The 22,300-nt window shown below is 43.1% G+C and overlaps 1 protein-coding gene across 11 annotated transcripts in view; it reads right to left on the bottom strand.

Moving 5' to 3' along the window:
* The window catches only part of C1H10orf90 (chromosome 1 C10orf90 homolog), a 215,883-nt gene that overhangs the window by 83,902 nt on the left and 109,681 nt on the right, over window positions 1-22,300 (bottom strand). Inside the window, exons 1-3 of one of the 11 annotated variants that reach the window (XM_023637153.2) lie at window positions 1,593-1,713; window positions 838-963; window positions 644-733 (exon numbers count right to left, since the gene is read on the bottom strand). The exons of 5 other annotated variants lie outside the window; for them this stretch is intronic. In XM_023637153.2, coding sequence (XP_023492921.1) covers window positions 644-733; window positions 838-937 — 190 coding nt within the window. In that variant the 5' untranslated portion in view covers window positions 938-963; window positions 1,593-1,713. 5 more of the 11 variants (XM_070275558.1, XM_070275565.1, XM_070275572.1 and 2 more) reach the window with 5 other exon arrangements.

The following is a 22,300-nucleotide window of genomic DNA, read 5'->3' as shown; positions in this document are numbered from 1 at the left end:
TGCAAACGAGGTGGCTTCAAGCAACAGAAATTTATTCTCTCATAGCTCTGGAGGCCAGAAGTCTGAAATCAAGGTGTTGGCAGGGCCACGCTCTCTCTGAAGAATCCAGGGGAGAATCCTTCCTTCCCTCTTCCTAGCTTCTGGTGGTTGCTGGTAAACCTTGGTTTTCCTTGGCTTATGGCAGCATAACTTGGATCTCTGCCCCCATCTTCACATGCCATCTCCCCTGTATCTCTGTGTCTCCAAATCTCTATCTGGACACCAGCCCTTGAATTTAAGGCCCACCCTACTCCAGTATGACCTCATCTTGACTACATCTGCAAAGACTCTACTTCCAAATAAGGTCACATTCACAGGTGTCAGGGGTTAGGACTTGAACATATCTTTTTGAGGAACACAATTCAACCCACAAGAGCGCCCTGACAGGCTGTAGCTATGTACGTCCTTACTACACTGTTCTGTGATTACGAGTCTGTCTCCCAAAGTTGACCAAGGTCTTTAGAGGACGTCCTAGTCACCGCCTTCCCCTCATGCCCAGCACAGTTGCTGGCCAACTAAAGACACTCGCTGAATGTTAACTGAATGAACAAATTATTTTATATTTTGATAAAAGTTATATCTATGAGAAAAAATCAGAACATACCTTCCTCAGACAGTTTGATCATATTCCACTGGCATTTCAAAGACATTTTACTCAGTTTCAAAGGTCTTTTAATGACAAGGATGTGTTTGGCTAAAGGAAAGAAAAATCAGCCACAGTTTACATCTGTAACTACTCTCGGAATGAGTCAGGCTCCCATCTTCCGCCCTGCGCTGAAGAACCTCCAAGGGATCTACCTGCGATGGAGACACCGGAATGTTTATGTGGCAACCGGGAGAGGGGGCGGGGAGCCCACCTCGGCGCCAGCCATTCCTCATGAGCAGGAACAGCAATCATCGCTTTGACGTTTATATCTGAGGCTTCTTTGACAAGTAAAGAAAGTTTGTGGACAACCATTATTTAAAAGTTTTCTGCAGAGCACTGTTAGATGTGAGACAAAGAACTATTTTATCTCCTGCCTCCAGACACACATTTCTCCTCTTTCTCCCCAACTCCTCAGTCCTTTATTTTTCACCTTGTTTTGATGGTGCGGTTCTCTTGCCAGACAGCTTTTTACTGTTTAGAAGGTTCTTGAGTTTTAAAATGCATTCAGATAACATCACAATGTTAATTTGTTTAACCTACTTGTAACATGTGTTAATTTTGGCAAACTGGTTTATCTAGAAAATCGGGCAATATGACAGTCTGTTTATCATGCAAGCTATTAACGAGAACGATTGGTTTTCATACAATTTAATAAAACACTTTTGACACTAAGCTATAATGAACATTGTTTTATAATTTATACCCAACCACATTTGAGGTAGCTTATAATTAACAACACAGATACAAACTGGTAAAACTGTGATAAAAGAAGCAAGTAATGAGCTGGAGAAATCACTGAACCAAAAAGCCTGTGCTAAAGAGGGCAGTGGCACAGAGGAATCACAACCTAAGGGTGAGTTTCCAACAGCCAAAGCCAAAGGGGGACGTGACAAATTGAGCAACTCACTGCCTTTCAAATGAAATACCCCATTCCATCGGGAGGGTGGTTTTATCCCCTGGGACAAGGCGTTGATAGCATGGGTTGTTCTAGAAATGGACAGCACCTTTGTAAACTGTTTCACAAACACGGGACCAATGTATATTTCACTGGATAATCCCAAGGTGCTTTGAGTCTGGTCAATGTCACTATTACATCATAATGGCTAAAATTCGTTGTGCACTCACTTTGAGACAGAGGCTGATACAAGTGCTTTCTCTAACACTCACAGTGGCCCTCTGAGGAGGGCATTAGTATTACCCCCATTGTACAGGGAGGAAGTAAGCCTCATTTAAGTAAGCTGCCAAGTGTCACCCGTCCACTAAGCCTCAAGCTTGCAATATTAATGATCACCGTACATGCGAAACAGGTGGAAATGGAGCAGAATCTGCAGGATCTGATAACATCTCCTCCGAAGCTCTCAAGCTGATGGGGCAGCCTGGGCTTTGGCAACAGGGCTGAGTGACACTTGGTGCTACCACCTGCTAGCCCTACAACCTTGGACGGGTCACATAACCTCCAAACCTCTGTCTGTTCCTCAGCAAAAGAGGCATACTGACATAAGCTTTGTAAGGCTAAGAACTATGACATGAAGTAAACAAAGGTTTTCACGAGCTCAGCATAGTGCCTGCCACAATGGGCCCTCGAAAAAATGAAATGTATTATTAGCCACAGTTTTACATACAATTTTCATCTTTCTCAGAAAATTACGATGTGTAATAAAGATGTTTTAAAAGCCTGTCAATTCATTTTGTAGCCTCCTGGGCTCTAGCTGACTTCCGAGACACCTGGAATCTGAAGCATCGTGCCTCTGGCCCCTGGTGTCCAGCGTGGCACCCCAGACCTGCCCTTTGTGTGGCTGGAGTGGAGGTCTCCCTTGGAGGACAGCGTAAGACCACTAGGTGCAAGGACTGTGCAACCAAATATGAGCATGCCTGTGTGCAGCATCCTGTAAACCGCAATGCCCTGCTCACGTTTACGGCGTAGTGCCATCAGGCCATGACCTCGGTTCAGCAGACACTGACTGAGAATGTAACATATTGAGGAGCTAAGTTAGGTGCTTGGGTAACAAAGTTGAAGACAGCCCAGGAGTCCCCATGTTGGAAGAGCTCAGAGCTCAGTGGGAGTATGAGACACACAATGAGACCTTTTTCAACACAACGTGGACTTGATCATTTCCTCTTACGGGCTGTCTTTTTCTTATTGTGGTAAAATACACGTAACATGAAATGTACCATCTTAACCATTTTGAAGTGTCCAGTTCAGTGGCATTAAGTTCATTCACAGTGTCGTGCAACCATCACCATCATCCTTCTCCATAACTTTTTTCGTCTTGTGAAACCGAAACTCTGCCTCCATTAAACAATAACCCCCTCTTCCCCGTCTCCAGCTCCTGTCACCCACCATTCTACTCTCTGTCTCTATGATTTTCAGCACACTAGGGACCTCAGATAAGAGGAGTCATACAGGGTTTGTCCTTTTGTGACTGACTTATTTCACTTAGCATAACGTCCTCAAGGTTCATCCATGTTGTGGCATGTGTCAGAATGTTCTTCCTTTAGAAGACTGAATAATATTGTACTGTATGAATAGACCCCATTTTGTTTATCCCTTCATCCATTGGTGGACACTGGGGTTGCCTGCACCTTTTGGCTCTTGTGAAGATGCTGCTTTGAACATAGGTGTGCAAATAACACTCTGAGTCCCTGCTTTCAATTCTTTCTGCAGGTTGTCTTCTGCCTTTCATTCTGTGTCCTGTCTTGGTCTAATTACCTAATATTTTCTTAGCAAACTCTAGAGTCCTTTATTGAGGGGTAGGAAGGACAAAGAGATAGACACATTATAGATAATTTTAGTAGTCATCTTAAAGCCATCTTTAAAAAATTATCCTTTCCTCCCTTCATACCCCCATGCAGTGGGGAGGGGGTTGGGAAGAGGGAGAGGGGGCAGTCTTGTTTTAAGTCCTTGACAGAGGTCGGCAGTTAAACACAGGTGGTCTCCATCATGTAACCCAAACACCTTGAACGCGGGCTTCAACATGAAAGGAAGAGAATGCATATCCCCTTTCAGGAAAGACTCCACAAGCTGAGAGGCAGCCCAGGTCAGAGAAAACCAGGGCATGGGCAGGAAGCAAGAGTTCTGCTGGGTTCCGGGGGTGCACAGCCTCCCTAAGCAGAGGGGCTGTGCTTGGGCAGCAAGAAAGAGCAGTGGGAGAGGTTGAAATGTGAGAATTTTTCCTTTCTTTTGGCCTCAAAAGGGACAGCAAGACATGGCAGGAAGAGTCCAGACAGGCAGCAAAGACTTTGGGCTCAGATGCGACCTGCCATCTCAGCTGTGACATTGAGAGGTCAGCTCGTCTCCGGGCTCAGCTTCCCCATCTGTGACATGAGGAGTGTGCAGGGGCCTGCATGGCCTCCAGGATGGCATCCAGCTCTGCCAGCGGCTCTTGTCCCACAATGTGTGGGCCTTGAGGTGTTGGGAACATTTGAGGGAGGGTGTGTGTGAGAGAGCGGCAGCTCCACTTTAGCTTGCTTCTTTCGTAAAGTGGAAAATGGCATCATTTGCATCATTATGCACTCTCTTCTTCAAGGAACATCAAGCTCACTGAACAAGAATCATTATTACCTTGTATTGAAAGTCAGGGAGTGGTTTGATTTCAGAGGTGACCATTGCTGCCTTCACAGGTGGCTGGCAGAAGACTGGGACCTTGTTATCAACAATGGTGACCAGAAAGAGAGCCCCCAGCTTCCCCTCGATGAGATCCAGGCTGCAACAGGATCCCAATCACCCAACTTGTTATGTAGGCAGCTTTCAATAGGCTGAGAAAGGGTGGACTATTTGCTTTTAATTCAGTGCTGGGTAACAACAAATACACAATGAAGGAAAATGGGGCGTCTTTAAAACCTCCTGCAAAGGGACCTGGAGCTGCATCCAGCCCAGCCACAAAGCCACGCACTCCAGTGAGACCAAGGGAAGCTGTCAGCTCAGGGTTCTTTACGTAAACAAGCTACAAAAATATTTTCATAAGATGTCAGCATGGATTTCCTCTCCTTCACGAGGAGCAACGTGACTCTAGCTTGTGGGTCTGTGCAGCTTCTTGCTTCTCATCCCTTCGGCTGACTTGCCAGAGCCTGTCTGGAGCCTGGAGCAGGAGCCCACAGAGATGATTACAGGCTCCGCCATGAGCTGGACAAATGAGGCTGGCGCTGGGTCTGAAAGCTCCAAGTCGTAAATCTCTCATTATAGGAGCCATTAGCCACACACTGCACATCAGGGGTCTGAGGAGAGAGCCGCTGTCACCGGACCAGATCTGAGAGCCAGCATTAGGGGAAAAACCCAGGCTCGAAGATGCTCACACACACTACTGCCTTTATCCTGTATCCCTACTTAGAAAACCAAAGTGGTACTGTGCTGTGCTGCGCAATTAGAAGGTGGTTGCTCTTCTCCCCTGCTGTGTTTTTTGAGTTGTTTTGGCTTTCTGTTGTTGTTGTTTAATGGAGCAAAGATCCTAGCACCCTGTGTCCTCCACTAGTCCCTCCTGCTGTAACAGAGCCTAAACTTAGGCGAGAACCAGGGAAACTGTCGCCTTAAATGTGAAGGCGCATAAGAATCAAAGGCCGCCCTAAATATTGGCTTGTCCACACCTGCCACTTTACAGAAAAAGGAAACAGAGGCTCAGAGAGAATCAGGGCTTGCGGAAGGAGCTCCCAGCTGGCAAGTGACAGAGTCAGACCAGCTCAGTCAAGTGTGACCCCAATAAAGACCCCAGATCCCTGGCTCCCAGTCAAGTTATCTTCTGACCACACCCCATCTGGCTGGGCTGAGCAGCTCTCTCTGCTGTTCACTTTTTGTTTTTTTTAAATAACAGCTTTTGAGATATAATTCACATACCATAAAGTCCACCCTTTAAAGTGTACAATTCAATGGTTTCTGTATATTCACAAAGTTGTGCGACCATCACCACTGTTTAATTCCAGAATGTTTTCACCAACCCCAATAGAAGCCCCATACCCATTACTCCACATCCCTGGACACCACTAATATACATTTCTTGGATTTGCCTATTCTAGACATTTCATATAAATGGAACCATACAATACGTGGGCTTTTGTGTCTGGCTTTCACTGAGCATCACGTTTTCAAAGTTCATTCATGTTGTAGCATGTTTCAGATTTCTATGGCTGAATAATATTCGTTTGTATTCATATTCATATTGCATGCTTAGACCACATATCGTGCATCTATTCATCAGCTGATGGGCATTTGGGTTGTTTCCACTTTTTGGTTATAATGAACAATGCTGCTACGGACATCGTGTACAAGGTTTTATGTGGACTTAGGTTTTCCTTCTCATGGGTACATACCTAGAAATGGAACTGTTGGGTCATATGGTAACTCCATGTTTAATTTTTTGAGGAAATGTCAAACTGTTTTCCAAAGTGACTGCACCATTTTACATTCCCACTAGCAATGTATGAGGGTTCCATTTTTTCCCCATCTTTGCCAGCGCTCGTTATTGCCCATCTTTTTTATTATAGCCGTCCTAGTCGGTATGACGTAGAACCTCATTGTGGTTTTGATTTGCATTTCCCTAATGACTAAGAATGTTGTGCATCTTTTCATGTACTTGTTGGCCATTTGTATACCTTATTTGGAGAAATGTGTATTCAGATCTTTTGCTCATTTTTAAATTGGGTTATTTGTCTTTTTATAGCATCTCTAGGAAAAAGACACTTAATGATGCCTCCCATCCCCCCCCCATCAGTAAGTGAAAGGAACAACGATTCTCAGACTTCGTTAAGGCAGCATCTCATATCTACGTACCTTTGATGATAGCTTTATTGCATAGATGCTAAGAGAATGTTCTTTGGCATCCCACAGATGTGGACTTGAATCTAGCTTCACCACTTATGAAGTTTGTGACTTAGACAAGTCACATAACTTCTCTATGCCTTAATTTTCTCATGTGCAAAAGAGGGATCATGGTATCTATTTCACTGGATTGTTATGAGAATGAAGAGAGAAGACGCACTGAAAATCTTTAGCTTGTGGCTTGGCATATGGGAAGCACCCAATAAAATTCATTTCTTTCTTTATCCAGCAAATGTTCTTGTTGCCTCAAACATGGGCCAGACACTGGTCTGGACCCGAGAGTCACAGCAATGAGCAAAACAGGCAGAAAAATCTCTGCCCTCGTGGAGCTTACACGCAGCTTAACATTCCAGCAAAAGTTAATGATGCCGGTTACTATTATAATTCAACATTTTTACTCTTGATTGCAAAATAAGTACCTGCTCATCAGAAACCAGAATGACAAGATAAAAGAAGTTTCACTAATGAACTTGAACTTTAGAGAGAGACAAAGCATTAGCTTCAGTAATTACATGTCTCCTGCCAGCTCCCCAGCACAGCCTTTCCTCCCTCTGTACTTGCAGAGACACGAAAGGAGAGGGGCCGGAGAAGCCACCGGTAGTGGGTCCACCAGGTCTCAGGATGTAAAAAGAAGTAAACACCAAGATTTAGCATTTCCAGGTGTCTAGGCATAAGAGAGGGATAATACACACACTTACCAATCTGGGGGAATTTGAGAAGCATAAGCACAGATAATTAAAAAGTAGAATAAAGAAGTAAATGACGAAGTGTTGGGAAGAAGAAAGGAGGACAGTAGCTCTTGCTGCTTGAAAAACAGGTCCAGTGGGACTGGGCGGGGCTGAACCTGAAACTGGATGAAGGGTGAAACTGCTAGTCTCAAGAACTCTTCCGAGGGCTGGGCGCAAATCTCCCTGAACAAATGAGGTTTGGGATCAGGAGAGCGCTGCTCTGTTTTGAGGTCAGCAGTACCGCAGTGGAAACACACCGAACCGAGCTGCACCCCCGGCCAGCCCCACCCTCGACTGGCTGGGTGAACTGAACAAGTCATTTCCCTTCTCTTGTTTCCTCATCTGCAAAATGAGTTCAGCAATTCCAACCTCATCTCACAGGTCCTCTCAAGTCCGTCTCAAGGACTCTCAAGTCCTTCTAGAAGAGTATTCCCACCTCCTGGGATGGGAGGCTTCTCCCATAACCTAGTCACTGATTCCCAGCTTACTGCAGATTCTCTGAGATGCCCAGATGACAGCAGCCTCTTTGTGTGTGTGTGATGGGATATGTCAAACCTAGTTAGACAGGAATATCAATAAAGCTGCAATTTGGATAAAGACACACACAGATAGTCAAGGCAGAGGACTTTGCCCTATCAGATATCAAAATTTACTTTAAAGATGTAGAAAAAGGTAGTCTATTGTTATAGGAATAAACAAAGACAGACTAGCGGAAAAGAATAAGAAAGCCAGAAAGAGACCCTCACATACATGGAAATGTGAAAAATAATGAGGTGATGTGGACTCATTGCATGCATTCACAGTATATTGTGGATACATGCAGGAAAAACAAAATATCATAAATGATGTTGGGACAATTATCGTTATTTTACAAACCAAAGTCAATTCCCTACTTCTTACCATACCCACAAATTAACTCCAGATAATCAAAAACCTTACCTATGAAAGAAAAAAATGTTAAAATTGTTAAGAGACAATAGTTAATATCTTTAAGATCCTGGGGACAAAAGAGTATCTTTAAAATGTTTCCAAAGCAAACACTACTGAAGAAAAGTTTGATAAATTCAAGGATTTTAATTTTTTCCTAAAAAATGAATTTTTATTTTTAGTTTTTTAAATTGGAGTACAGTTGATATACAATATTATATCAATTTCAGGTGTATAACATAGTGATTTGACAGCTATATACATTACAGAATGATCACCATGGCAAGTCTAGTAACCACCTGTCACCATAAAAACTTATTACAATATTATTGACTATATTCTCTATGCTATACATTACATCCATGTGACTTATTCATTGTATAACTGGAAGTTTGTACCTCTTAATCCCCTTCACTTATTTCGCCCATCTCCCCATCCCCCTCCTCTCTGGTGACCAAATTCAAATATTTTAAGAATTTCTCATCATCTATAGATTTGATCAAGAGAGAAGGCAAGCTACAAATTAGAAAGATATTTGTAACCTATACCATAGACAAAGAAAGGTTTAGTATCAACAATAAAAACAAAACAAAACAAAACAAAACAAAACAAACCTCCTGTAAATTAATTTGAGAAAGACTAGGAACCCAATGAGAAAATAGGCAAAGACAGAAGCAGCATTTGTCAGAAGAGGAATGGTCACTAAGCATCCGAAAAGATATTCAACCTCGTTAGTAAGTAGAGAAATGACAATAAAATCACAATAAAAGACTGTTTCACACCTACCTGATTGGCCAAAAAATCAACAATACCAAATATTGGTGAAGATAAGCAACTCCCCCGTGCATGACTGGCAAGCATGAACTGATAAAACCACTGTGAAAAGTAACCTGTCAAAGGTGATGAGCAATTTTGCTCTTATTTACAGTATTTTATCAAAATCTATCATTCTACTGATTGTAAGATGTACCATTATTTTATGTGTCACCAAGAAAGGGGAAAAAAAAGCTGGTAATTATACTCCAAGATGCCATTACTTTTAGTACACATTCTGATTTCAGCTATACTAAAGTGAAAAAAAATACATCATAAGATAAATAAAGTAAGTATGTAAAAGAAACGCATGCACATCTGGACCAGGATGTATAAGACTGCTCATAGCACCATTGTTTTTAATGGCCAAAAAACAGAAACAACCAAAATGTTCTCTGATAGAATTTATAAATAAATTGTGAGACAGTCAACTCTCCAGCAGTAAAAATAAATAAATTACATACACACAAGTTAACATGGATGACAAAAGCAAATCAAAATAAGAGAAGAAATCAATGGAACAATAGGGGGAAAAACAACGAAAAAAAAATAACAAAACCAAAAGAGGGTTCTCTGGGGAAAAAAGTCAACAAAATCACTCAAGAAAAAAATTAAAAACACATACAAATAGTTCTTATCAAGAATGAAAGAGGTGTTATTACTACAGAGCCTACAGACATGAAAAGGATAATAAGGAAACATTGTGAATAAATGTTATGTGAATAAATTCAACGACATAGAAAAGATGTACAAATTGCTTAAAAAAAAATACAACTTAGCAAAACTGACACAAGATGAAACAGAAAATCTTAACTGTTTTATAGCTATTAAAGGAATTGACTCATTATCAAAAACCTTCTCATAAAGAAAGCTCCAGGCCCAGATGGCTTTTACTGGAGACAAAGAAATGAGAGTCTGGGATAGAATGAGATGAGAGAAAACGAAACCTTAGTCCAGGCAGCTTGCAGGCATATCCAAGAAAGATGAATTCTCTCAAAAATGTAAGGAAGAAAAAAAACAACACTACAAAACTCTTGAGAGAATAACATAAGCCTTATAGCAAACCCTGACAGTGACATCACAAAAAAATGGAAGGAAAATGACAGATCAATATCCCTCATGAACATAAACCAGTGGTTCCCAACTAGGGGTGATTTTGCCTCCCATTTGGCAGTGTCTGGAGGTACTTTTGGGTGTCACAACTTGGTAGGGCAGGAGCGGGGGTGCTACTGGCAGCTATCAGGTAGAGCCCAGGGCTGCTGCTAAACATCCTACGATGCACAGGACCGTCCCACTACAGAGACTTCTCCAACCCACGTGTCAACACTGTGAGGCTGAGAAAACCTGACACAGACACAAACGTTCTTAACAAAAGATTATTAAATAGAACCCAACAAGATCAAACAGGATCAATTCATCCCAAACAAGTAGAATTGATCCCAGGAATGCTGCTGGAACAACCGGATAGTCACCTGGGGGGAAAAAAATGCACCTCAACCCTTACCTCCTACAATACATGAGAATTAATTTGAGGGAAATCACAGACCTAACCCTGAAGTTAAAACTATAAAGCTTTTAGAAGAAAAGATAGCAGAATATCTTTGTGAATTAGGCATAGGCAAAGTTTTCTTACGCGGCAACCAGAAAGTAATAACCATAAAAGAAAAAAAATGATAAATTAGACTTCATCAAAGCTTAAAACTCCTGCTCATGAGGAGAAATTGTGAAGAAAAATGAAAAGGCAAGCCACAGACTGGGATAAAATACGTGTAAACCATATTTCTGACAAAGGACGGATGCCCAGGATACATAGTGAACCCCCACCACATAAAAAGACAAATAGTCCTATATCAAACGGAATTACCAAATATTCAACTGCCCTCACTAGGTTGGAAATAACCCCTATTTGGCCGGTTGCTGGGCAGCTGTGTGTGACTTGTGAAGGCAGGCAGCCCACCCCCACCTCCGGGGCACCTAACTCCTTGGTCGTGCGTGTAACTTGGCCCTGGAGTTAGGTCAGACTTCCACCTTCTCTGATGTGCCAGCAGGCTGCCTGGGCTAAGTCTGGTTTCTTTCCTTCTCATCCCATCCCAGCCTCCCATATCTCTAACTTGACCTGTGGCTCCATCTGCCTAAGGTGGGTAACTTTATGATGATCCTCTTGGGTGGTTCCCATGCTCAGTAGGTGAGCTGCTGCCTCAATGCAAATATCACCTTCCAGGAGGCCATGGAGGCTGAGCTCTGGGGCCCCTCTCCCAGTGTCCAACACCACAACTGCATCTTGTTCCATTCCTCAGCAATTCCTGGGCCCCAGGAACTCACAGAAGACAACCCCCTCATGTTCTCTGAACTTGGGCCTGCAGCCTGCACTGGGCTTTATGAGAGTGGGGTCCACCCAGATCAACCCCCAATAAGTGGGGTCAGGACTCATATGCAGAATGAGCACAAAGCAAGTGTTCTAAAAAAAAAAAAAAGCTTGCTACTGTACTGCTAATCCTTATGTCAACCCAGCAGGACTCCCGACAGTGGAGTTCTGGGGTTCTCTCTCAGCTTCGTGGGTGATATTCATATGTGCCCCTGCTCAAATCTCCTTCCAGACAAGTCAGACACGTTTCAGCTCTGCAAATCTGAGGTCAAGGCAATAGCTTTCCTAAGTCCTCTAAATATAGAAGTAAGTCCCTTTCAACTCAGGGGAAATCTGTGTTATCATTTAAGGCCCAGCTCAAATCATTTCTCTCTGGAAGTTTTCCCCCCTAGAAGAAACAAACCAGTTGTCCTGTTTCCAGGGGACTTTTTCACACTGTACTGTAGGGGTAGGCGGCTGCTCCCCTGGCTGGATTGTAACCTGTTGGGGGCAGGAGCCTCCATCTTTGTGTCCCCACTGCCTGATCTGCTACTTGGGGAGATAAAGAAACAAGGAATGAATTCAACATTGCAGGACCTGACGCCAACTTTGACTTCAGCAAAGTTAACCTCGCAGAGCCCGCTTCCCACATGTGAAATGAGAACACGCACCACACTCACCGTGGGAATTGCTTCCTGCATGGAAAGCTCTCAGCACTAGCGTCTGGTACATGGTAGAAGCTAAGAAATGGCAGCTGCCAGTAAGAATAAGAGCTAACTAAATGTTTGCTGAAGCGGGCTGAATTACAAGTGCTGGCTCTCCAGGGGTGGGCCCAATCCAGGGTGTCCACATGGCACCTTTCCTTGAGGCCAGGATCCCTGTAAGAGCGGGGACCAGATTAGACCAGAGCCCCCAAGATGTATCTACCTATAAAGAAGAAGGAGGAGGAAATGCAGTGACCCACTGTGACAGGGAAGCATCTGCTGTCTGCTCTCCTCACCCTCCCTTGCAGTGACCAGCCACAGGTGCCCTCTCTCGTTGAGAAATTCCCTTCTTGCCCCACCAGATCGGCTTCCCTGGAGACGACTTCTGCCCTCCATGTCCAGGGTGCAAGTCCCCTCCCATCAAGGCCCCACCCCACCCAGGAGATGTTGGGGGTATGCTCTTGCAAAACCCAGGATTGTTTGGTTACTCATATTCTGTGCTACCAATGTAGGCCTCAGAACGCCTACTTTTGGTGCCCAAATGACTTCTCTGGTTTTGTTGCTTGAGAATTTCTGGGCATCTCCTCTCTCCCGTTTCCTTTTCTTTGGCACCACATCTGCCGTTCTCCACTGTGCCTGCCCCTACAGATGTAACTGGGCATTTTTCTTTCCAAATCTGTCAGTCCTTTGGATCTGGCTGGAAGGTGTTCTGCCAAACGGAGGCCATTGCAGTGTTTGGGACACATGGGCCCTCTTTTCATAGGAGTATCACTGGTGCTATAAACCAAGATCCAAGAGACATATCCAGCTCTTTTATCTTTCTTTCACTCTCAGAGGAAGAAAAGATGATAATGCCACCAGGTCCATACGACTTTCATTTTTCTACTAAGAATGTCCAAATTCCTAAAATGAATTCCAAGTTTGCTTGTTGTCATCATTTTTATTCTGCTTCCCCTACCCCTGAGCGAATTGACAGAAATGGGGAGGAACTGGTGAGCTGGGACTCTTGGGAAGCTCCTGTTCATCTTGCACCCACACCGTGGGGACCTGGCACTGCCTTTCAACACCCCAGCCAGGTCTGCACACAGCTGTTTCCCATGGCAAGCCTCTGTGAAAGCCACAGCCACCCATAATAGCACTTTCCTTCCTCCTGGGAGCAAAAACAGGCCACTTCCACCTTGTCAGTGAAGGAGCTGATGCCCAGGTGGCTTGCTCAGAGTGTCTGAGATCACGCTCATGTGAAGGGTCACATATTTTCACCTCAGTCCCGGAAATTTCTCAACAGATCCCCAAACATATCACAACATTCTTAATAGATTCCTGCTACGAGATTGCAAAACATGAAATTGTGCGCAGATCTCTATAAATCAACTGCATTGTTTGAAATTCCTGGATGTAAAGGAAATAGCAAGAAAAGTATTCAATTTAAACCCACAGCAGCAGGCTTTCTGACTATATATACAGAGATTTTTTTAAAAATAACTTTGCGATTTTTTTCATTTTCCTTTAATCTGTCTTACATCTTCCCATTAGAAATAAATGTGGAGAAAATATGGTTATTTCTTTAGCAGGCAACAGAGAAGCACTGCCTCCTCCTGCCTCGCGCAGTCAGGACTCTCCCTTCGGAACATCCTCATTAGGGAACACAGCATGAATAACAATGAGTCATAAAAACCCCGTATGAAGCATGGCTGCCCTTAAACTTTTAGTGCGCGCAGGCTCAGGGCCACATCAGGTGTAAGTATTAGAATCTTTGCCAGTGGTTTCTCTTCTCCAAGAACAACCTGAGCTGTCACTACAGAACCCACCATTAGGTGACAGGTGGAGCAGAATCTTGATTGGTATTTTTCTCCCCACTGACGTGGAACAAAGGTGCAGCCCCTAAGGGGTCATTGTGGTTACAAGAGGATCCTGGCCAGAGAGAGAGCAAGCCCACTCTGCATGTCACAGGTTTCTGCAAGGGACCTCTGCAGTGGTGCTGCCCTGGGAATGAGTGTGCACTGACTTCTGGAACCAGGTCCTCAGCTAGGGACAAGGGGTCCCACTGTTGAGCACAGAACATCCTCCCTCTGTGACGTGGGGCTTGATACAACCTTGAAGTCAGGAGAGAGTTGGCTGGGGTAGTGGCACAGTAAATATGCGGTGGCAGACGTGCCTAAGACCGTCTCACGGCCACTCTCAGTGATCAGCCCTAGTCTCGATCTGTCCAAGGAAAGAGTGAAGATTGCACCCATCGTGCCGAGTGCCTGCTCTCTGTGCTAGACCTGTGCCATCAACACCCAGACTGCCCACCACAGACCAGTGCAGAAAGCCATATTTGTGTTCTTAATGACAAAACTGCCCTTGAATTCTTTCAGAGCCCTGCCTGAGTCTGATAAAAATGCCTGCTGGTCAAAGGCAGCCCTAAAAATCCTGCCGCCAGAGAGGCCTGGCTGGGCAAGGAGGTTTGAGGTCCTTATCATGGCCTTCGTGTTTCCCCTGAAACAAAAATCTTCCAAGGGCTGGATTTGGCAAGTCTACCATCACCCTGCCAAGCCCTCAGAAGCTGGAATAGGACCGCCTGAGATTAAACAAACACAGGAAGGTAAAAATAAAGAGGGATGTAAGTGGGTTTGGCGCTTATCTTCTTTTCCAATAAAAGATAACAGGTAATTGCTTTTTTATCACTAGCACTTGAAATTTGAAAGTAAAGGAGCAAGGCTCCATATCACACCTCAACTTTGCAGTCCACAGATCCTTAACTTCCACTTCTGCTGCTAAGGACCGATAGTCAAACCACCCTGATGCCCGCACACAATTCAATAAGAAAAATAGGCAAGGAGCAACAAAGAAAACGTCAACCATGCCACTTCCAAGAGCAGGGCATCATGTTTAGATTTTGTGAACTGATTACATATATACATGCTTCCCCCTGCAAAAAAAAGAAAGCTCTCAATTGTCATCAATTCTCTAAACGTAGCCTTTACCAAAGAAGAGACGTTCAGACGAGGGGAATGAGATGGTTCATGGCTTTCCCAGGAAATGAGAAAGCTGTTGCCTAGCAACTCGGCCCCCCAAAACTCCCGCCTGTTACCTGGCTCCTGTGAAACTGAACATCTTTAATAGATGCAGCCATTGCCTGCAGCTGCCAAAGCAAAGCGCTTCGCAGGGAGCACCCTTCTTTCCTCCCTGGGTGTTCTCCCAGTGACAGATGAGCACAAAAGCCTCATGTCTAAGCTGCACAGCTTGTTTTCCTCTAAGATTAAGATCCTGGGATTCCTCACCACTTTTCAAGTTCCCCTGCAACTCGGCTTAACAGAAATTTACTCTTTTCCTTCTAAAGAGTTCTCTGGATACTCAAGAAAGTCCATGGCCTGGCAAAGAAGCTGCTGTCTTTTTCATCTGGAGGCAATTCTCCAGGTTTCGATTTATTATCGAAAATTTTGAAATTGATAATATTTATTGAATATTGTGGGTTGAATTGTGTCCCCCCGGAAAATTCATGTTGAAGTCCTAACCCCCAGGAACTCAGAATGACCTTATTTGGAGATGGGGTCCTTACAGAGGTTAAAGTGAGGTCTTTGGGGTGGGCCCAAATCCAGTATGACTGGTGTCCTTATAAAAAGGGAAAATTTGGACATAAACGCATGCACCAGGAGAAGAGGGAGAACGCCATGTGATGGTGAAGGCAGAGATCGGGGTGATGCTTCGACAAGCCGAGGAACATCAAAGATTGCCAGCAAGGCACCAGAAGCCAAGGGAGAGGCACGGAACAGCTTCTGCCTCACAGCCCTCAGAAGGAACCCACCCTGCCGACACCTTGATGTTGGACCCCCAGCCTCCAGAACGTTGAGAGAGTACATTTCTGTTGTTTAAGCCCCGCCAGGGTGTGGTACTTTGTTTCGGCAGCCCTGGGAAACTCACACTGATGTCTCCCACTTTCCACACACTGCCATAGGGTACCACTTCCCTGTCTCGTTTAGCCATCACTGCAGCCCCGTATATGATTCACTGTAGCTAACAATAAGGAAGCTGTGGCTTAGAGAAATGGAGTAACTTGTCCGACATCCCACAGCTCCCGAGCAAAGGAGCTGGAATTCAAACTCAAGTTGGAATGCCACAGAAGTTCACACCCCTAACCCCCTTGCTGGTCTCCCTCTGCTCATTGTAGACGTCTTCCCGTCACCTCACAGGGAGGGGTCTCCTCCCACAGTAACTAACAGCAGAGCTAAGTGCCAACCAGGGCAGGGAAACCCAAAGAGCCGAGGCACAAGGAAATATTTACCATGTTGATAGGAGGCCTATTGCCAGCTGAGCTGAAGCCAGGAACTGGTCCTTGGCTGATGGGCAAGAGAATTCTGCTGCAGAAAGCTGAGCCTGGAGTGAAATTAGCTTTGAAGTTTATTAAATCTCCGTGTCTCTAGGGCCACGGGGAGAAAGAGCCTGGAGGCAGCTCCCGCAGTCCCAGAGCTGAGCAAGGCGACGAGGAGGCACCTTTCCACGCCAGTGGCGCAGCGGGGCATTTCGGAAGCATTTTTCACATTTTGAAATACTCAGTGACTCTATTGTAGTTTGCATTAGTGCATTTAGTGGGAAAAGTAAAACTGTTGTGAATGAAGTAAAAAAAAATCCACCACAGGGTTCCATTCCACAACAGAGACAGGCTGAACTCATCACAGGCAGGTGAAGTTGTGTTTATACTACAAACAAGGTCGTCATGTTTGGGAAACTAAACACAGTGGGGAGGGTGAGCGAGGATTCATTGTCGTTAACGGGCGTCTCTGCAGCAGCGTTTTATGACAGGGGCAAAGGATTCCTATCAAGGAAGCCACCTCCAGCTGCTACATTATTTAAAAGGTGAGATCATATAAATACATGCATTTTAATGACTCTTCTATTCACACAGACCTTCAGCCAACTGCTGTAGAAATAAATTCATTCCATAAATATAGTGTAAGTGAAATGATCAAATATTAAAACATGATTTAAAAAATTTTAATGAAGCAAAATAAATAAAATGCTCCTTTTGTGATTTTTATAAAACGGGCAAAATTCTGAAGACCTCTATCTTTGGAAAAGCTTGAGTTAAATCTTTTCCAGCATGCAGTTGCTAAACATGTTACATGACTTCTGGATTTCTTTGCAATTTTACATATGAGAGTTATTGTGACAAAATCTGAAATGCCAAACAATGAAACTTTTGAACCTGAGAAGAAAACAAGCATTCCTAAGATCATGGAGGTGCTGCCAACACAGTAAGATAAAGAAGTAGGAGGCATGGAGCTGGAATGGAAGAGCCAAAACTCTCCTTATTTCAGACGATATGACTATCTACCTGTAAACCTGAGGGTCTAAGCTGAAAACCATTAGTACTAATAGGAGAGCTGGTAGTTCTAATTTAATTAATCTAGATTAATTAATCTAATGTAATAACAATCAAAAGCAACCTTCAAGAATTAATAACTTTCATAAAGAGCAGCACTAATCAATTAGAAAACATCAGGAGAAAATAAATCAACAATGGCAAGACAATTATAAAACATCCAGGAACACATCTAACATGAAATATGCTAGACCTATGTCAAGAAAACTATAAAAGTATACTGAAGGAAATAAAAGAATGAAGGCGTGACATGTTTCTGGCTGAAAAAGTCAGAACTGTGAAGTCAATTCTGTCCAAATTAATTTATAAATTCCAATTTAATAAAAAATAACAGTAAATAAAATAATAAAATAAAAATTTACATTCTGATTCATAAATGTCTATGGCAGAGAGAATGCATAAGATTACCCACGACAATTTAATAACATACAGTAAGAGCGGCAGATTGCCACACTATGCATGAAAACTTACTCTAACGCTCTGTTAATTAAAACAGTGTGGCCTCAGCAAAGGAAGAAATTAATCAATCAATGTAAGAAAACACAGAGTAAGACACCTGTGTGCATTTGGGAATTCAGATTATGACTAGGACATTTTAAATCAAAGGAAATAAGATAGCATCCAAAACTAGGAATCCATTTGAGGATACAATAATGTTAAGGTCCATATTTAAAGCCATACACAAGACTAAATTTAAAATGGGTTAAAGGTGTAAACATAAAAAAGCGAAATTAAAAAAATAATAGAAGAATAGTTTTTATAATATTGGAAGTCTTTAAGCTTAAAGAAGACAAAATATCCAGAGACCATAAAAGATTAACAATTAAACTAAAAAATAATGGGTAACTTTTATATGACAAATGTTATTACAAACAAAATTAAAAGACAAGTAACAGACTAGAAGAAAATATTAAAAAGATTAATACCCAGGCTATAAAAGTGACACTTATGGGGGCCAGCCCAGTGGCATAGCGGTTAGGTTGGCACACTCTGCTTCAGCAGCCCCAGGATTCATGGGTTCGGAGCCCAGGTGTGAACATACACGCCACTCATCAAGCCATGCTGTGGCCGTGTCCCACACAGAATGGAGGAAGACTGGCACAGATGTTAGCTCAGTGACAATCTTCCTCAAGCAAAAAGAGGAAGATTGACACATATGTTAGCTCAGGGACAATTTTCCTCACCAAAATAATAATAATTTTTATGATTAGAAGAAAAGCAAGTAAATGGTTTGAACATGGGTTTCATGGAAAAATAAATACAATGGGATAATTTTAACTTTAAATAAAATAGACATTAAAAACATGCTGGAGCTCTTCAGCAATTGGGGAAATACAAATTAAAACAATGTTTAAATAATAATAATACCTTGTACAACAAAGGATATTATCAAGAAAGTGAAAAGACACACTACAGAATGGGAGAAAATAGTTGCAAATCATGTATCTGATAACAATCTAGAATCCAGAATATATAGAAAGAACTTTTACAACTCAGCAACAAAATGACAAGCAACTCAATTTAAAAATGGGCAAAGAACTTGAGTAGACATTTCTCCAAAGAAGCTATACAAATGGCCAAGAAGCACATGAAAAGATGCTCAACATCATTAGCAGTTAAAGAAGTGCAAATCAAAACCCCAATGAGATATCACTTCATACGGGCCAGGACGACTATAATTAAACCTAAAAGAAAACAAAATAAACAAACAAAAAAAAAACTCCAGAAAATAACAAGTGTTGGAGAGGATGTGGAGAAATGGAAAGCGTTGTACATTGCCGGTGGGACAGTAAACTAGTCCAGATGCTTTGGAAAATAGTTTGGTTATTCCTCAAAAAGTTAAACATATAATTACCGTATGACCATATTCTGTTATATACATCCTAAAGAATTGAAAACAAATACTTGTACACAAATGTTCATATCATTACTATTTACAATCACCAAAAGGTTGAAACAACCCAAATGTCCATCAACTAATGAATGGATAAGCAAAGTGTTGCACATATATACAATGGAATAATATTCAGCCATAAAAAGGAAGGAAGTACTGACACCTACTCAACACGGTGAACCTTGAAAAGCTCGTGTTAAGTAAAAGAAGCCAGATATGAAAGGTCATATATTGTACGATTCCCTTTATGTGAAATGTCTGGAATAGGTAAATCCACAATGAGGAAAAGCAGATTAGTGGTTGCTAGGGATTCGCCTAATGGAACAGGGTTTCCTTCCGGGGTGATGAAAACGTGTTGGAACTGGACAGAGGAGGGGGTTGCACAGCATTGTGAATGTCCTCAATGCCACCGAGTGGTTCACTTTAAAATGGTTAAACTTTTTGTTATGTGCATTTCACCTCAATTAAAAATCAACAATGAGATCCTTTATCTTTTCCTTAGTTTGGCAAACACACACATCTATAAAAATCTAGTGTTAGAATGTGGGAAAGTGAGTTCTCTCAATGCACAATCCGTAAAGTGTAAAACTTGTGCACGTAAACAGGTGGAGCATCTGGGGAGGGAAGTTTGGCGATATCTGTCAAAATTTAAAATGCCCGGACCTGTGACCCATCAATTTCACTTACAGGATTCAGTTCCACGTGTGCCCCAAGGTAGATGTGTATGTTCACTGATACTTTATTTGTTTAAAAAATGAAACAAAATAAAGAATAAAAATCTGGCATATGGGTGGTGTTGGTTTTGTTGAGAGCCTCAAAGAAGAAACGGAAGGACCATTTGGTCTCAAATTGCCCTTGAACATCCCTGAAGTCACTCATAAATGACATATGTGCGATTTGTGTAAACAACTCCGTACAGCAATAAAAGTGTAAAAATATATAATTTACACAATAATGGATAATATGCAGTTCCATAAAGTGGTTGTAATAAAAATTAAATCACTCAAGTGCTACATTGCTTAGACACACTTCAACGAACTTGTAAATATTCAAACTTGCTGGCTCTGCCTGCTGAGAATAATCAGGTGTCCCTGCACTTTGGCTGTTTCCTCTGGAAAGTGGGGGTGCTACACGCACCTGCCTCAAAGGGTCATTGAAAGAACACAATGAGTTAACTCAGGTGAAGTGCCTGGCACTGCATCTGGCACATCTTAGCGTGTGATAAATGTGGATATAATTAGGTACTCAAGGGGTTGACATTCTGGAAGGAGAGGTAACTAATTCATAGACAGTTTTATATAATGCAATGTGATGAGGGCTCTGGCAGCTGCAGGCACAGGTACTACAGAGAACAAAGAAGGGGCACTGTGGGCAGGCTGACCACCCAGAGGAGCCCTTCCTGTCACCTCTCAGTCCACGTGGAAGCTGGCTATCACCCTGTTCCCTGAAACTGGGCCCAGCCCTCATGGTTGAGACCAAGACTAATATGCTTCTCCCCGGGGATCACAGATTTCAGTCCTGCATGCCTGAGCTCTCTACCACTAGCACGTATGTTTAAGCATCCCCTGTCTGTTCTCTAGAAAATACACTGTTGGAAAGAAAGATCAATTTTCCTTAGCAGTGCCATTACTTTCAAGAAAATCCTTTCTCAAATGTAAGAGGTGGAGGACACTCCAAAAGCTGATGTCAATTTGACCTTCCCTGAAGGACTAAGCGTGCTGTGACTCAAGCTTCAAGGCTATCATCTCACCTCCACTGTACGCTAGGGTCGAGAAATGACATGCCAACAGAAGCCAGCAGGTGCTGGGGAAGTGGAAAGCAGGCTGGGTGGGGCTGGGCACATCAGAGTGCCCCCCCAGGGGTGGGTGCTTCTCAGTTCACGGGATGGAAGCACAGGTCTGCTGTTGCCAGACCTTCTAGTTCTTTTAAGAGAAACTCTATGACTGAATTTTTATTTGAAATTTCTCAATTTTTTAATATTGTCAACTAATTCAAAGTAAACAACCAAAACAAGACTCCTGGGGCCCAACCAAATACTCGTGTGTGATGAACCTGGCCCAAGGGCCCCAGCTGGTGAGTTCCGTGAAGTACATTTGCCCTCACAGGTCTGCAACTGTGAGTCTGAAGGTGCTCACAGGCATGGCTATGGATGTCGTAGGAAACAATCCGCCATGTTCTTTGGGTCTGGCAAAGCCCATCCTTCGATGTGAGTCGGTTTCCCATCCCCACCCGATCAATCGTCTGTCTCTGGGATTCGGCCTCAACTTCCTCTGCACACTACACCCCCTGCGGCGGGGGGTCATCGTTTGAAATAACACCCGTTTCTCTGCACAGTGCTTCATGTACAGCTCACTTTTCAAAAATAAACCACAAGCTGTATTCTCCACCAAGAAAGCATGTGTGAGAACCTTGTTTTCCTTTCCACTTAAAGAGTCAACAGAATTTGTGACATTCGGGGTCTCCCTTTTGTCAGTGGAGCTTTTAGAAAGATTACCTTAAATGAATATAAAGAGGAATGTTGGAGTCAGGGGGAGAGAAACTACACAGCCACCAGGCAATGCTGGAGCAGAATTGATTTTTCTTAAGTGAGGTGAGTGAATAATGGCATAATGCATGGCCTGGGAGAGTTACTCTGAAACCCATTCTTTCCAGATGGCGTAATGCCCCTGCCTTGCCCTATCAATCCCACCACATGCACTCCCAAAACGGTGGACGCTCTTTGATGATCTGGTGATTTTTAGTATCTTTCCCTCCTTCTTGATCAGGGTGAACAATGTTGAAGTCAATTTATAGTCTAGGTTTTCCCATCCCTGGTGTAGGCAAAATTATTTTTAAATACCGAAGTCAGTTTTAGAAGAAATAAAGGCTTTTTTACCCATTATTCAAAAGATGTGGTGCATGTTGTCCTGTGCATGAAAGTGACTTATAGCCCAGCTGAGGTCATGCATACTGCACCTCCACTTCGCTGTGGCCCGTGCCACCTCAGAGGGTGTGACCACACTTCTAACACCCTCCTTCATCTCTGTGCAGCTAG

The sequence above is a fragment of the Equus caballus genome, chromosome 1 (genome assembly GCF_041296265.1).
Source record: "Equus caballus isolate H_3958 breed thoroughbred chromosome 1, TB-T2T, whole genome shotgun sequence".
Taxonomy (NCBI): Eukaryota; Metazoa; Chordata; class Mammalia; order Perissodactyla; family Equidae; genus Equus; species Equus caballus.
This window is presented reverse-complemented; position numbering and strand designations above follow the sequence as displayed.